Source organism: Xenopus tropicalis, chromosome 4 (assembly GCF_000004195.4).
Source record: "Xenopus tropicalis strain Nigerian chromosome 4, UCB_Xtro_10.0, whole genome shotgun sequence".
NCBI lineage: Eukaryota > Metazoa > Chordata > Amphibia > Anura > Pipidae > Xenopus > Xenopus tropicalis.
In genome coordinates, this window is record NC_030680.2 from 57,912,649 (window position 1) to 57,930,002 (window position 17,354).

Sequence of the window (17,354 nt, forward strand, 5' to 3'; positions counted from 1 at the left end):
CATTTAGCCAGATCTGAATCCTGTGTGGTGAAAATTTTTCAACTCCCTTGGTCATATGACAAAATGTCAAGTGATTTAAGGATTCAGATTTGGTTCAGCCTGGCACGTGAATTCGGCCAGATCCGAATCCTGCTGCAAAATGTGAATTCTGGTCAATCCCAAGCCGTATACTGGATTCAGTGCATCCCTACTTTTAGCTTTTCTACTGATAAGTAGCTTTTTATTGTTACTCTAATGCTTAGCTGGCCTCCAGTCCTGAATACTATCAAATGTTTCTGCCAGTACAATAGCTTTAGGAAGACCATTTCAATTTTTATTTAAAAATAAAAACTTTTGCACCATAAAATAAAACCTTCTTTCTTCTAATCCTAAGGCATGCCCTAATGTCTCCAGAAAAGATGTACTGGCCAGTAAGGAATTTTATCTTTCTAAAACACCTCTTTACTATAAACAATCCCAGCCTAGTAGTCTTATCTCAATAACTTGGATCTCACATAATATTTATTAACTCAGTAGCCCTTCTCTCAACACTTTTTTAAAAATACTCTGTAAGCTTTTTGGCCAGGGCCTTCTTTATGTTATGGGTGTTTTTTTATATTATTTTTGTATAAAGTCTGTTTAATCTATACACCCATTTATTGTACAGCACTGCGGAGTACGTTGGCACTTTATAAATACATGTAAATAATAATAAAAATCAGTAGAAAAGAAGGAAAATACATCACAGGTATTTGTCATTTTAACAATGTAACTTTTGAGCACTGACCAAAACCTGCACTGCATATTCTACCGTGTTTCCCCGAAAATAAGACACTGTCTTATATTTTTTTAAGCTCCAAAATATGCACTAGGTCTTATTTTTAGAGGATGTCTTATTTTTCCATGAAGAAGAATACAGTACACATTTATTCCATCGTTTGGGTGGGTGTCTTATTTTCGGGGGGTGCCTTATTTTCCGAGGGGGTGAAAAATCGGGGGGTGCCTTACTTTCGGAGGATGTCCTATTTTCGGGAAAACAGGGTAGATGGGGCCTTACTAGTACTTTGGAAAGGAGAATAATTACCTTCTCCTCCTATGTAGCTATATCCATTTTATTGTGATACAAAACAAATACTTGCACCAGGTACAGTATCCAAATGACTAGGCCATGGGACTAATGGACTGTTACCATAGCAGGGGGATTCCTATTTATTGTCAGCATCAAATTTGCCCACAAGGGTTCTAGAAGGACTACTGCTGGACTCAGAGACCATGTATACCTTCATATAACATTGTGTTTTTGTAGCATGGCCATTCAACTTAACTTTATGTGTCTTTATTTAAAGAAATTTAGAATTTAAATGAAATGAAGAGAAAGACTGAATGGGACAGTGATAATGAATTTTTTTATCTGTTATCTGCTATGTGCCTGTGCCTTTACTCCTTTGAATGGCTGCCTCCATGGCTACATAGCAGCTTATTTATATAAATTATAGTAGAATTTCTGAAGTAAACACACAACTTTTACCAGTGCAGGGCAGCAGCACATTATATTTTAGTTACTTTTATATACTTTCATTTTTTGGTGTTACTGATCCTTTAAATCTCAGCTGCAGGCGACTAATCTCTCTGAAATGCCTTCCCACCAGCAATAAAGTGAATCGCTGATGAAAAGGGATATGTGGCCCTTTGTTTTCTGAAGTAGCCCAAAGTTTCCTGCCCAGTCTGTCATTCAAACCAGTATCTTGACTATAGCAACTGGATAGCTGGTGAAATTATAAACAGCAGAACAGATAACCAAAAGATTTAAAATTTCAAAAAACAGAAAACATTAAAAATGAAATTGTTTCAGAACATCAGTGTATACATTATCCTAAAGGTTAATTTAAGAATGGTCTTCCCCTTTACAACAAAGAGCAAGAAAGCGACTGCATTTATTTAGCTGCAACAGAAGCCAGTGAACAGTCAGTGACCCCCAGCTGCCTAAAGTTGGGCAGGAAGTGGCGGCCCTGGCACTGCAGGGGTTAAGCCACCGCTGATCGCATAGACGCTCACAACTTTTTAGTTTATACACATTTCCGCATTGTCACCATTTCCTTTCTTCTCCCACCGACCGCTAAAGTATCATCTCCCTTTCTGCACCCCCAACCATGGATGACCCCGATCAACCGACCGACAGCCGCCCTGCTGCGCCCGCCCTGAGCGCCCTGATCCCGGGGAGGGAGTTCCTGAGCTCCCGCAAGGGGCAGCTGTTGCTGGCTGAATGGGTGAGTCACACATACTCCGTCGTTCCGTCCCCTGCATGCAGCTGGTAGCGACAGGCGCAGGGATGTGCGATTTTAACAACAGTGCACAATGGGATGTGTAGTTCAGCAGGATGGATATCGCAATCTGTATCTCCGAATCCGCCATCCTCCCTATATTGTCTTCCCTCCTTTTCACCCAGCAGATGTCGGTTATGTGGCTTCTTTTTCTTGGCCACAATATCCTCTTCACCAAAGCCCGTGATAGTGACTAATGCAATCCTTATGTGCAGGGAAAGTGGAGGGGGTTGCCTGCTGCCGGAGAGGGCTCCGGGTCTTTTCTTTATGGAAAAGAATTTCCTGCTCCAGCATGTGGATTTTAGATGGAGCCTAGTTTGTGCATGATTACACCATTAAGGTATGGGGACCATAGGGGCACAGTACTGGGGAGTGTGAAATATGTCTATTTAGAAGCCCATATCTTGGGAGCACAGTCAAAAAGATCTCCACCCAAGATGACTAATCAAAGCCAACTTTCCAAAATTGAAAAAATTCAGTGGTTTTAATGGACTGGGATGCTAAAATCTGCAAGTTGCTACAGTAGTGAATTTTAACAAAAAAGTAAGCTTTTCACTCTACTGCGCATACGCCGGCCCAGGGATTTTGCCGGCAGAGCGAACAAAGAAGAAGGAAACGTTCACTACAGGTACCCCGGGCTGGTGCAGTTTTCTCCGAACAGGGGTACAAGGTACCACATCAATGAGCTGATGCAGTCCCCAATCCGACAGGAAAATCAACCCTTCCCCGATCCATACCTGGACAATTTCTGGACAGATATTGATCGGAGAGAGATGTCGGGGGCCCCATACACAGGCAGATAAACTGCCGGATTGAATCGGCAGCTTAAAGGGGTTGTTCACCTTTGAGTTAAACTTTATTATGATGTAGAGAATAATATTCTAAGGCAATTTGCAATTGGTCTTATTTTATATTTTATTTATAGTTTTTTAATAATTTCACTTTTTGTTCAGCAGCTCTCCAGTTTGGTATTTCAGCAGATAATTGTATACCTTATCAGGCATGCAGTGGTTTGAATGAGAGACTGATATATGGATAGGGGGGGTCATGAATAGGAATATAACTAATAAAAAGTAACAATAATGAAAAAATTGTAGCCTCACAGAGCAATAGTTTTTTGGCTGCCGGGGTCAGTGACCCCCATTTGAAAGAAGAAGAAGGCAAATCACTTCGCTCACGTGCGCATGCGCAGTAGAGTGAAAAGCCGAACTTTAACAGAGAAGTCGCCTTTTCACTCTACTGCGCATGCGCCGGCCACTGGAATTTGCCTGAAAATGGAGCAGGAAGAAGGAAGCGCTCGCTACAAGTACCCCGGGCTGGTGCTGTTTTCTCCTAACAGGGGCACCAGCCCGGGGTACAAGGTAGGTGATTAAAGTCACTTGGGGGTGCCTAACATTTTGGCACCCCCAAGTGACTTTGCCTTTCCTTCTCCTTTAAAGGCGAACCACCGTGTATGGCCACTTTTATCCCCTCTATTCTCTGGGTCTGACTCTTTAAACAATGTAGCACTTGTTTGGAGTCAGAGCCAGCAGAGGATAAAAATAGGTAGATACTGCTATTTACAGACATTACAAACATTAAAAATGTTTTTTTGCTACATTTTCTTTCAATATGCAAAAAACATTTTGTGATGTGACTATCCCCATTAACAGTAACTATCGATTAAAAGATGGTAAAAGGTGCACCAACCTATATAGTGGTATAACTAGAATCTACTGGTGAATACAACATTTTTCCATATAGTGTATATTATATACTGTATATTTTATATATATATTTTATTTTATTTTTTTCTTTCTTTAACTGTCAGTGCCCTACTGGTTCCCTTATTTCGCCTGCAGTGACAGGGTCTTTTGCCTTTAAAACGATTTCCTTGCACCTATTTCGCTTTAGGAGTAGCACATCTTGTAAATTTTCATGAACAATTTAAAGGAAAAGTAACACTAAAATTTTTTAAGTAAAAAATCTATTCTACCCTGCCCCAATAATTGTCCTATCCTGCAAACCATTTAGTATTTTAAATGCTTTATTAAAAAATACCTGCTAAAACTTTAAATTTTAAATAAGGCGATACAGCGAAGGAAGGAGCAGCATCCACTATGCGACGATCGATTGATCGCACCTAGCCTTCCTTCTGTATAGGAAGGAGTCAGGCTAGGCTCAATCAAACTTATTTCGTTTTCTAATAAAGAATTCAAAATACTAAGTGGTTTGCAGGATAGGGCAATTATTGGTGCAGGGTAGGATAGATTTTTTACTTAAAAATTTTTAGTGGTACTTTTCCTTTAAAAGGAATTATTTAATCCCTTCTTGATTGCTTCAAAATATGACAGGGGCTTAGATTGTTTAGGATCCAGTAAGGATTAATTATATCTTAGTTGGGATCAAGTGCAAGCTACTGTTTTATTATTATAGAGAAAAATGAAATCATTTTTAAAAATGTGAATTATTTGATTACAATGGAGTCTATGGGAGATGGCCTTTCTGTAATTCTGTACCTGTACTGGTGCAAGCAAACTGCAACTTTTGCATGATTTCTCAACGTGAATGCAGATAGGTATCTACATTTGTAAATCTCACACAAGTTGTGGTGCATGCTACTTTACACTGTATTTCTGTGAAACAATGCTGATTTGTGGGTAAAAACAATACATTGTTTCCCAGAAGTACAGTGTAAAGTAGCATGCACCACAACTTGAGTGAGATTAAACGTGAATTTTGTATCTTGCACTTGCTATGTAAATTGGTCCTAAAACCGCAGCTTATTTACATACTTTATATGTAAAAGTCTTTTTTTTCATTGAAATCAGAATATTTGTTTGCAAAGCTTATACATGTGAAGTAAATTGTATTATACAATATTATACAAATATTATGAAGGCTATGCTATAACCTATGGACACTGGGTTAAAGTTGGTGCAGAAACCCACTTCTTTAAAGGGAACCTGTCACTCTAAGAAATAATTCCAAATTGTTTTGTATTGTGTTTGCCAAGCAAAATAAACTTCACTTACAATTTGGTTTCTCATCTAATTACTGTGTTGCCACATGCTGATTTAAAAAAACATTAAAAATAAAATATATATACTTATGCTAATTTTGTTTCAAGATTAGATTAGCATTTATAACCTTTTCATTTGCAATTTACAGGTGGTTTCATTCCTCACCTTCATCTGTTATGTGGCATCGACTGCAGTTGGTCTCATGATTGTACCACTCATAGAATTCCTATGGGCTCTCTTTACATTCTACGCCTATTCTTTAAAATACAATGAACAGTTAAAGGGAATTCTTTGGCCTCTTTTGGTAAGAAGCAGCATTCAGCATTGCATTACCTTGATGAAACCGCAGTTTTACATACCCTGATTTTAAGTTTTCTTTTTTTACAGATTTTTTTGCGCTCACTCCAGTATATAATGCATATTCCTGATTTTACATTTTTACATTTGATTTTTACACCGTTTTTTTTGGTCCCTTGAAAAATGTGAAATTGGGCTTTCGTTTTTTTTTTTTTTTGCTGAGCAGAACAGGGGTTCAGTGTTAAGGAAGAGGTGAAGCCTCCAGAAGAAATTGTCAGTAACACTCAATTAAAATTAACTTTTAGTAGAATGCGGAAAGTACTACTCTGAGACTATTTGCAGTTAGTCTTCATTTTTTATTATTTGAGGTTTTTAAATTATTATTTAAATTAGCTTTTTGTTTAAAAGCTCTCCAGTTTGGAATTTCAGCAGCTATCTAATTGCTAGGGTTCAATTTAACCTAGCAACCAGGCAGTGATTTGAAATAGAGACAGGAATATGAATAGAGGAGGGCCTAAATAGAAAGATATGTAATTAAAAGTAACAATGACAAAACAATTGTAGCCTCAAAGAGCAATAATTTTTTGGCTGTTGGTGTCAATGTCCCAGATTTGAAAGCTAAAAAGAGTCTTTTTTTTAAAAAAAAAAAAAAATCAAAAGAAATGAAAAATGAAGACCTGTTAAAAAGTTGCTAGAATAGGCTATTCTATAACATACTAAAAGTTAACCTGAAGGTGAACCACCCCTTTATTGATGGTCTGTCTGAACGGTATGGGGGAGACCAAACTACTTATAGTAGCCCATTAAACATAAATCTGTAGTTAAATAGGGCAACTTGGACAGAGTAACCTAAACCAATATAGTTGATGGAAAGTAAATGTTAAACTTACAAATAATCAGGATATAGTTTGGCTTTAAGATTATGTTTCTATTTAACTGTGATTGTTCTGCTTTTTTTCTGGAGAAAGCAGAAGTTTCTAGTTATAGCTCAGCTGCTCATGTGGAACAGTATAGCCTTAAAGTAAAAGAGAGAAGCATCTGACTGGAAGCATTTTCCATATATGTGCATATATGCATATTAACTTGTAATCACACCATGTTTTATTGTATTATAATATTGAAATCAAAATATAGTCATGATAAAATGTTATATATTTGATGAAACTTTCTTAATAGTATTATGGTATATTTTACGACTTATATTAAACATATACTCAATATATGTTTAGTAGTGCTCGTGATATAAAAGTGTCATATGGAAAAAAAACCTGTTTTTGGTATGTTTAGAAAACTTACATTTTAAAGCAGTAATTAATACATACTTTCTGTCTGATAGGATTTTATCCGTTGTGTGTCAGCTGCCATCATTTATTTTGTGGTATCTCTTGTGGCTGTATCAAAATACACATGTGGGGCATCCAAAGCTGCTGCGGTGAGTTCCACTGTTAATGTAGTTATCAGATATTTTCCCACTTAGATAAATACATTTATTTGTCAATTTTTTCATTCCAGGTATTTGGCTTTATTGCCACTATTATATTTGCAATTGATTTCTACATGATCTTCAATGAGCTCACCAAGTTTCTTAAAAAAGGAGATACCACTGAGGATCCAGAAGCACAGAAATCAGAGGGTATGGTACCAGCAGCTGTGATCACTGTTAATTGGTTTGCTAGTTAGAAAGTATTATGATTTCCAAATATTCTTCTTCACATCCATAACTTTAGTACACAAAAAGGAAAATGAATCCCCATTTCTTTCCGTAATTATAAATAACAAAAAAATGAACATAACTCAGTCTGTGTTATATGAGAATTTACGTGGTGCTCTAGTTATGTCCTGATGCTCAAACAAAGAGGATACAAAGAGAAATATACAGTATTGTTATAAACCTAATCCAATCTAATAGGTGTGATATACAGATGATTTTGTATCGGATTAGTCTGTCTCTAGTGGAATTGTAACAAATATCTGTTGCTTCCTCCAAGTCCTCTTTGGCCATATCTGGTACTGCCCAGAGCCATTTGTCCTTTGCAAGGTCAAACAGCTGAGGGACTGAATTTAGGAGAGATTGGTATATTCTAAGCTTATATGGGTGTATAATATCTTATAAGTGTAGAGTACTTACTGTTGGATGGAGAGAGAAAAACTGGGGGCAGAAAGCATGTCTCAGCTGGAGATATTTATAGAGTGGGATGTTGTGTTGGGTGTGTTTTTGGGAGAGGTCCTGGTATGTGGGGAACCAGAATCAGAGATAAAGTCTCCAAGATATTTAATTCTTATGCAGGGCCAAAATATGAAACATTGGAGATAAAGTAAGAAAGGTGCAAGTTGCTGTAAGTTTTGTATGGGATGAGAAGAGAGGATAACAGAGAGCCTACGTCATTGCTATGACATAGGGAGAGCTAAACATACAGAGATATTTGGGGCTGTAAGTATTTCCCAGGCCACTTTGGGCCTCACCTTCTTCTTAAAGGAGAGGGAAAGGTAAAAACTAAGTAAGCTTTATCAGAAAGGTCTATGTAAATACAGCCATAAACACTCACAGAAACGCTGCACTGACTTCTCTGAAAAAAGATTTATTGTGTCTGTAATTCCTGTGCCAGAGACACGCAGCTTTCTGTTCTCTGCTCTATCCTGCTCCACCCTCCCTCAAGAATGCCAAGAACTCACTCCCCCCCTTAGGAATGTGGATCTGAGCCAATCAGCAGGAAGCTGACTCTTGGGGGCTGATTTACTAAGACACGATTTCGAATCCGAATTGGAAAAATTCCGATTGGAAACGAACATTTTGCGACTTTTTCGTATTTTTTGCGATTTTTTCGGCGTCTTTACGTTTTTTGCGTAAAAACGCGAGTTTTTCGGCGTCTTTACGATTTTTGCGTAAAAACGCGAGTTTTTCGGCGTCTTTACGAAAGTTGATCAAAGTCGCGATTTTTTCGTAGCGTTAACACTTGCGTGCAAAGTCGCGCCTTTTTCGTAGCGTTAAAACTTAAAAGGCGCGACGTTTCGCGCAAGTTTTAACGCTACGAAAAAATCGCGACTTTGCGCAACTTTCGTAATGACGCAGAAAAACTCGCGTTTTTACGCAAAAATCGTAAAGACGCCGAAAAAAACGCGTTTTTACGCAAAAATCGTAAAGACACCGACAAAATCGCAAAATTACCGATCATTACGAAAAAAACGCAATCGGACGCATTCGGCCCGTTCGTGGGTTAGTAAATGTGCCCCTTAGTCTTACTAACTGAGCATGTTCAGTTGGTCTGGGTGTCTGTGCAGGAGTGAGGCATTATGGGAACTTTCTTTACACAGCTCAGCGTTTTTTCTTCCTGTTTGGCTTCAGATCTTCTGAGCAGGTGAAATATGGGGAGACTTAAGGGCACTATTGAGACAACTGAAAGTATGCCTGCAGCTTGAGATTAACTCATTACTAGCTTTTCCTTCTCCTTATTTATATGCCTTTCAGTACCATTATCAGATTTCACTAACATCTTATAATACTCTGCTAGACACACCTATAGTATATACACAAAATGCGGGATACCACCTAGTTGCACAGGATAATTATATCATGTTATTATTAAATAAGTGCATTCTGTTCCTTTAGACCCCCTAAGTGAATCTAAAATATTGATATGTGAATGACGTTGAATACTCACATTTGGAACCACCTTTATGTATAGATAATTAGTATCAGTTAATAACATGGCTTTAATATGTTTAATAACATGGCTGTGATATGTTTAAAAACATGGATGTTATATATTTAATACAATTGGTGTAATTTACAAACGCACCCACAAATATGGGTGCTTTATAATTGATGCAATAGAGAGGGCATAGTGAAGGAACTCATAATGGTAATATGGTATGTGTTTGGAGTTGACAACTTTAAATCAGCATCAGGGGTGGAACTATGAGGCGCAAGGCCCCCCTGCCCAGTGTGCACAGCCAACCCTACCCAAACCCAGCAATCTTGACAGAACAATACAGAATTAACATTGTATAGCATGTATATGGTGAAATCAGCTTGTGTAATCAGGAAAGTTATGGTGAGGTAAGGTAAAAGCAGATATTTTCCACTGCAAAATTAAATAGGCAAAACCTTCTTTAATCAGAAGATATTCGTACTTACTAAATAACATTTTTATGACATTCACCTAAAATAAATTAGGGCAGATTTATCAAAATGTGAGATTAGAGCTCACCACAGAAAATTGAATTTACTTGCTCTTCATTCCTATGGGATTTTTATCAATTGGTCAATGGTTAGAGTTCACCATTTCATAAATACACTTTTAAAACTCCTATAGGAATAAACAGAAAGTTGGTGAATTTTTTTGTGATTTATCTCATTTTAAAACTCTGTCCCTGAGAGTAAGATTGCACTGTTCTTGAGCATTTCTCTATTTGGCCTTTTGCTTTGTATATGAAAATTGTATTCAGCTAGATTTGAATGCAGTTTTTATGTAATCGGGTTAAAACTTCTTGTGACTGGTGGCATCCAATTTCTGTGTGACCCTATAAAGGTAAATAGTAGTGTTATTCTCGGTCCCCCTGGAATATATTTGTGGCACTTTTGTTACATGCTGCAACTTCTTCCAGAAAACAAAGTCGGATCTTAGAGACTGCCATAGAAATTGGTTTCGCAGTAATAGTGCAACTTGTACTGACTGGGTAAAGACTGTTTACTGGCAGCTATGCATATTAGATTGTGTCAGTGTGTTGAAATGATGCACAATTAGCAATGTACTGCAGCTTTACATAAAAACAATACTGCAGCCCCAGTACCATACTGGCCTTGTGAGGCTGTAGATTAGCTTTTAAAAGGGTTTGTTAGTTTGTTAGCTGGATTTATTTTTTTATCTATTTGTCATGTAATATGCAGATAGCTAGGATGAAATAGTATATTGGATAAGCAGAATATTCTTTCACTACATCTTTATTTGGCAGCTGCCCTAATTTGTTTTTGCTATGCTTTCTTATTATCAGGAATCAATAAAAACTGTCAGCTGCATTATTTATAGTTGCTAAAAGGCAAACACAATACAAAAGCCACTTGGAATGTAGCGTGGATGAGTAGGGCATACCATAATCCATAACAGAGCAAGTTTCATGTAATCTGCTGCCCAATTATTTAGAATTATTTTTTGATGTTGACAGGTGTGCCGGTTGGTTACTGCGGACTGGGAATTCCCGCTAGACAACAACAGTACTCAACTTAGGCTTATTTACTAACACTGGCAAAATCTGATGGAAACCATGCCAAACAATCTGCACTTAGCTCCAGACAGTCTAATGGAGTTAGAATAATAAAAATACATATTTAATATATGGGGGGATATTGCCAGATGTTAGTAAATGAGACAAGTCTGTTTTTTACCACAAGGGATTACTCCGGTACATGCAAGATGCAATATGCTTATGAATTATTTCACTAATACAAATAACTGTAGCTACACCCTATTTAGAAACACTATTTCTGTTCTATACTGATTAAGGAAAGTGTAGAAAAGGAAGTAATACCCATGAGTGTTTATTTCCTGTCAGTGCAAATGTTCACTTGCTAACTGGAGAGCTTCTCACTTAGGGGCTGATTTACTAATCCACGAATCCGAATCCCGAATGGGAAAAAATCGGATTGGAAACGAACATTTCGCAACTTTTTCGTAGCCATTACGACTTGCTCGTAAATTGTCGCGACTTTTCCGTAGCCATTACGACTTGCTCGTAAATTGCTGAGACTTTTTCGTAGCCATTTCGTAGCAGGCAAACCTTTCAGACTTTGCATGATTTTGGAAGCCTCCCATAGGACTCAATGGCACTCTGCAGCTCCAACCTGGCCCAAGGAAAGTCACGATACTGAAGCTTGAATGAATCCGAAACTTTCGTACTCAGCGCGACGGCTACGAAAAAGTCATGACAATTTACGAGCAAGTCATAATGGCTATGAAAAAGTCGCGACAATTTACGAGCAAGTCGTAATGGCCACGAAAAAGTCGCGACAATTTACGAGCAAGTCGTAATGGCTACAAAAAAGTCGCGACAATTTACGAAAAATCGCGAAATACCGATCATTACGAAAAAAACGCATTCGGACGCTTTTCGGACGTTCGTGGATTAGTAAATGTGCCCCTTAGTGTAGTATAGGAATGTATGATATCTGTGGGATTAACCTAAAATTTGTTACAGGTGTAAACAATGGGTTATAGAATATAGTGCTTAAATGGAGCTCATTTACTAATGTCACGGAAACCACATTTGCACTGCTCATTTACAGTACTTTTGTATCACTGGTGTCAGCTGTACACAAGAACATGTGCTGAAGCTAAGTGGTTAAAAACCCAATCAATAATACGTTGATAATTGCTGCCAACATGGTCATCCATTACAGAGATGGTAGTCTGTTAGCCCATGAGTGGAGCTAAAACTATGGCCGCACCATTCAATATTGCATTGTACATCTGTATAATTTCTATAATTTGTTGGCACTGTATGAAAAAAGGATAAAAAAAAAAAATACAATTAATTACATAAATGCTTCATTTTAAAAACACAATAAACCATTTTTTCTGCGAGGGTGAACTGCCTCTTTAAAAACATAGACTGATTACAGTATTTTCTGTATATCTTAACATCAACACAGATTTATTTTTTATACCAATGCATTAAGAACTGTACTTTTCTCACTATGAAATGTTTGTGACCCTATCAGTTTACTTGCACTGTGGTATTTGTCTTGCTCAGCATCTCACATTCTCCTTGCTTATTCCTAGATGAAGACTCAGATTCTGATTTTGACTGACCGAGGGCAGTTACACAGCAGAACAGATAAACCGGAGGATCTGCAGAGCAGTTTCTTTGGAAAGGAATAGGATTATTCCAAGACCTAAAACATTTCTGCTTTCTGGAATGTGAATGATCAAGGTGGTTGCTTTGTGAGCGAACATTAACTCATATTCATCTACAAAGAAATGCACTGCTTTATGATAACAACCACTTTAAGGAGACTGGAGGTGCACAGACTGCAGCACGCAGTGGAAAATACTTTTTTTATTAATTGCCAGAAATGCCCAGAGTGTGGGTAAAACCCTATCAATGCATGGTGCTAATGGCATACTACTTTTTAAATGATTCGGTACTATCTTGGTGGTACGAGCTGAGCGTGAACCTGATACTCCTTGACCCCTAAGTATGGGAAGCCTGTATTTCAGTTTTGCCTTTAAACTTTTTACAGTGACATAAAATAAAGCCTCAGTTCATACAACATGGATTTTGTCAGGTCACTATCCTGTTCTGAAATGCCCATGGAACATAAGCATTAACATCCATGAAACATAGGCAGATCTGCTTTAGACAAATGATAAAAAGCATTTTCTTATAGTTAGTTAACATATTGCAGTACAAGTATGGGAGCTGTTATCTTGAACCCTCAAGACCTGAGGCTTTCCTGATAAGGAATGTTTCTGTAATATGAAGCACCATGTCTTAAGCTGGCCATACACGTGGCGATCTCACGATGTTTCGTACGACCGTCGGTCGCACGAAACATCGTCAGATCCGCCACACACCATTCAGGGCTGAATCGGCAGGTAAGGAGGTAGAAACAATAGGATTTCTACCTCCTTCTGCCGATTCAGCTTTGAAGGGAGAATTTTGGTCAGGCGCCTTCTATGGCGCCCGATCAAAATTTTCTAACCTGGCCGATCGGCGAGTCAACCGATATCAGCAGCTTCCTGCGATATCGGTCGGCTCGCTGACATGCCATACACGCACCGATTATCGTACGAAACGAGGTTTCGTACGATAATATCGGTGCGTGTATGGCCACCTTTAAGTTGGCCATACACTATATACCCACCTAAGGTGGAGTTGGGTTGCAACGACTGGAATTGGAACTGTCAAAGCGAGGACTGCATCAATGAGCCGATGATGTCCCTGATACAACAGTAAAATCAAACATGCCCAATCAACATCTGGCCAATATTCGGCCCATCGGGGGTCCCCATACACAGGTAGATAAGGTGCCAAATCAGTCTGAAGGGCTTAAATTGACAGCTTAAAACTGTCCTTTTTATGGGTACATTTAGGTCAGGAGCAGATTTCACAGCGAAACACAAAAGTGTGCATTTTTGTGCCTAATTTAATAGAAGCAGATCTGACTTTTCTGGATTATAAATCCCATACCTGTGTTTTTCTATTGTAATTTCTTTCCCTTCTGCCTTTTTATCGAGGTGATATTTTGATTCAATGGACGGGTCTGTTTCTTTGACTAATTTTCAGGAGGTCAGTCCTGTAAAAATGAAAGTGACCCTGACAAGTACAAGCATGTTTAAAAAGGAAATTCTTTTTTAATGTGGTGCTACAATGAAATTTTCATAAGAGGGATGTGTTAGTGAAAGCCCTGCATGCTACTAGCCTAAACTCTATAATAACAGTTTAATGGTTCCTAGGAGCTTGCATTATGCAGCCACTGGCAAGTTGTTAGCACTGGCTCATCTTTATATGGGTTAAAAGTGGATTTCTCCCTATCACTGCCTTTTAACTGTAATGGAGGAAGAGTGCTAAGGGAGGCAAGAAGGCTCTAAGATCTGCCCCATGTGTCATCAGCCTTTGGCAAGACTAATGAAAAATCACTGCTTCTTACTGTAATGGCTAACTAAGATTATAATTACTGCAAGCTTTTAAAATATTTCAGTTCCTTTTTCAAAGCTGATTTTGAAAGGAACTGAAATTTTCTTAAATCTTGCTGTGATTATCATCTTAGTTAGCTAATAAGGGAAAATCTGTTTTATCGCATATCGCTAATCTCCATATCTGCCATCACATGCTTTCCCACCTGCATAAATGTGAATAGCCAGTGGGAAAACATACACACCACATAGTTGCCCACTGCTGCTTCCTCCCCATCAGTCACCACCTAAACCACCCCACCTGTTCTCGCAACCACAAGGCTGCTTACTGCCATGCACCCACTCCCGCACCATCCAGCTACCCTAGTGCAGTGGAAGCATATGGGAACCATGCTGCAAATTTTTTTTCTCTGAATTGTGCCCCTCCAGTTGCATCCAAATCAGATGCATGTGCTGCCTACCCTAGTTCCAGCCCTGCAATTAACCTGCATATAGATTTTACACTCTGCACTTGTGTCCTGTTGTCTCCAACATAAAACCCTTGGCCCTTCTCTTCCTGTAGAGTGTGAACTAGGACATTGGGTCTCTTCTTTTTGTATCAGTGTGAATGTATTAGCTTATCTTTGTTGTTCTTCTGCATAGTACGTTGGCGCCATATGGTGCCACCTGAAGTTTCAAGTAATGGTTTGATCACAGTCTTCAGAAATAGCATTTTTAATTCTGCATATTTGTTCTAAATGCATCAAATGTAAAGATAGTTTTCATAAAAGGGGTTGAGGCCCCTCAATAAACTCTATTTATTTTTAATTGCAACATCACCTAGAAATACTTAAAATAATAAAATGCAAGTACAATCAATTAAAAATGATTTACAGTTTCTCTATCCCCCTCTCAGCAATCAGTCTCTCTGGGACTCTTCGGTCAGGAAGGGGGGGCGTGATGTCATATGATATTAATGGCAAAATCATATTACTGCATGCAAATATTGTTTCCAGGTTATAAGAAGTTTCAACTACTATAAGAATTTTTTACTACTAGGGCAGTGGCACACGGGGAGATTAGTCGCCCGCAATAAATCACCACCGCTGGTGACTAATCTCCCCGATATGCCATTCCACTGGCAAGAATGTGAATCGGCGTTGGAATGGCATACGCATCACTTTAGTTGCCTGAGTTGCCCAAAGTTTTCCTTGCGAGGCAACTTCGGGCAACCCACCGGCAGTTTACATTGCCAGTGAGATGGCATATCGGGGAGATTAGTCGCCCTTGGTAGTGAAGATTTATTGCGGGCAACTAATCTCCCCGTGTGCCACTGCCCTTAGAGTTGAGGAGTTGCAAAAATGTGTGCTACAGAATATAACGGCAATGCTTTTCTTTTTTGCAATAAATGTACATAGCAAATGCAAGTAGTTTAAAAACATGCATTTTTTGCAATCTACCACTAGATGGCAATAATGTTTATCATATAGGCAGTAGCTGTTCATTTTTGATCCTATTTTATTCATACCGACTCCTTTGACTAAAATGGAAATAAGTCATAACAGGATTCTGGGAAGAAATTCCTTAAGGCTCCTAGAAAAGTCACATTTACATGGGCTTTGTCCCATTTACATGGGTTTATCCTATAGACTAAAGCTCACCCACTGGGTTAAAGCAGAAGCCAGGATAATAGCTGATCAGATTCCCAACTACAGACCGGTTTCGCCCTTTTTGGGGCTCATCAGTGTAGCGCAGGGTTTTCTGATCAGAAAAGTTTTCGTACCTTGCGTCTTTTCGACGATTTTTTTGTTATTTTGCGTAACTTTTTCGTACTGTGCGTCAAAAATTACGCAACAAAATTGTATTGTCGCAATGAGTACGAAAGTTTCGGATTCATTCAATCTTCAGTATCGTGACTTTTCTTGGGCCAGGTTGGAGCTGCAGCGTGCCATTGAGTCCTATGGGAGGCTTCCAAAATCATGCACAGATTTTCCCGCTGTTTACGATTGTTCGGATACGAAACTTTTGTGACTTTCGGATCGCCAATACGATATTATTGCGACTAATACGATTTTTTCGTAAGCATTTTCGCGATATTTGCGATCATCAGAAATTATCAGATTTCATCCGAATTTTTCCCATTTCGGGATTCAAACTCGTACGTTGATGAATAGGCCCCATAGTAAAGGCCCTAACATGACTATATTACCAATGGCTTGCTTTTATCTGACTGACTCCTCTTATTTGTTATGGGTAAACAGCAGGGATAGTTCTCATATGCAACTGACCAAATACAAATAGATTTACACCCAAACACAGGGCCAGTAGACAGGGTAGGCAACTGCTTAGGGCGCAACTTGAGGAGGGGAGCAATTCAGGGGGGTAAATTGTGCTGTTCCTAGGGTTAGCGTCAAGTGGTTATAAAAAACAAAATATTATAAAATCCAAACTTTTATTTAGTTATTTGCCAGTCAGTTCAGCCACAGCTAAATAAGGCCCAAGCAGTTTCTGTTTCCTTGATATATATATTGAATAATAAACCCCCCATGGTAAAATATAGAGTATTAAAAGTCAACAAGGAATTCCATAACCATATAATGCTCGTAACCAAAGTCTATACAGTACAACAAAATGCACAAGTTTCAGTGAGACATAGCACATTTAGCACGGTTGTTTATGGCTCTTTTGAATGTCTTGCTTTTTGATGAACAGTAGATATGCTAATGAATAATGCTAATTAGGTCTATGTTTTAAAAAATATATTTCTTATGGACAAACTGGGATTAGAACATCACTTTGAGGACCACTGGCTCCATATTATTGCTTTGTATCATTTTTTGTTTTATTAACATTCCCATCTTGAGGGGTTTAACCTGTATTAGCTGCTAAATCAGCTAATACAGGTTCATCGTTTCAATGTTTGTTTGTTTTAATAAAGAATTTTTGTAGTTATTAACAAGCACAAAAGCTTACAAATATGTCATCATACATACCATATACATATGTACATCATACATCTAATTATGCATTACTATGGCATAAAACATGGTGGAGCAGTTAAATCACAAGAAATTGTAAGGAAAATGGGATGGATGCTTTTGCTTATCAAGTTGGAAATATAAGAGTTTTTCCATAGTTATAAC

At 38.3% G+C, this 17,354-nt stretch overlaps 1 protein-coding gene across 1 annotated transcript; it reads left to right on the forward strand.

Moving 5' to 3' along the window:
- The first annotated feature begins 2,102 nt into the window (after positions 1-2,102).
- On the forward strand, positions 2,103-12,866 carry cmtm3 (CKLF-like MARVEL transmembrane domain containing 3). The gene is given in 5 exon segments (NM_001112977.1): positions 2,103-2,246; positions 5,451-5,606; positions 6,936-7,031; positions 7,112-7,232; positions 12,376-12,866. Coding segments are annotated over 5 exon segments (519 nt in total). The 5' UTR covers positions 2,103-2,129; the 3' UTR covers positions 12,405-12,866.
- The last annotated feature ends 4,488 nt before the right edge of the window (positions 12,867-17,354 follow it).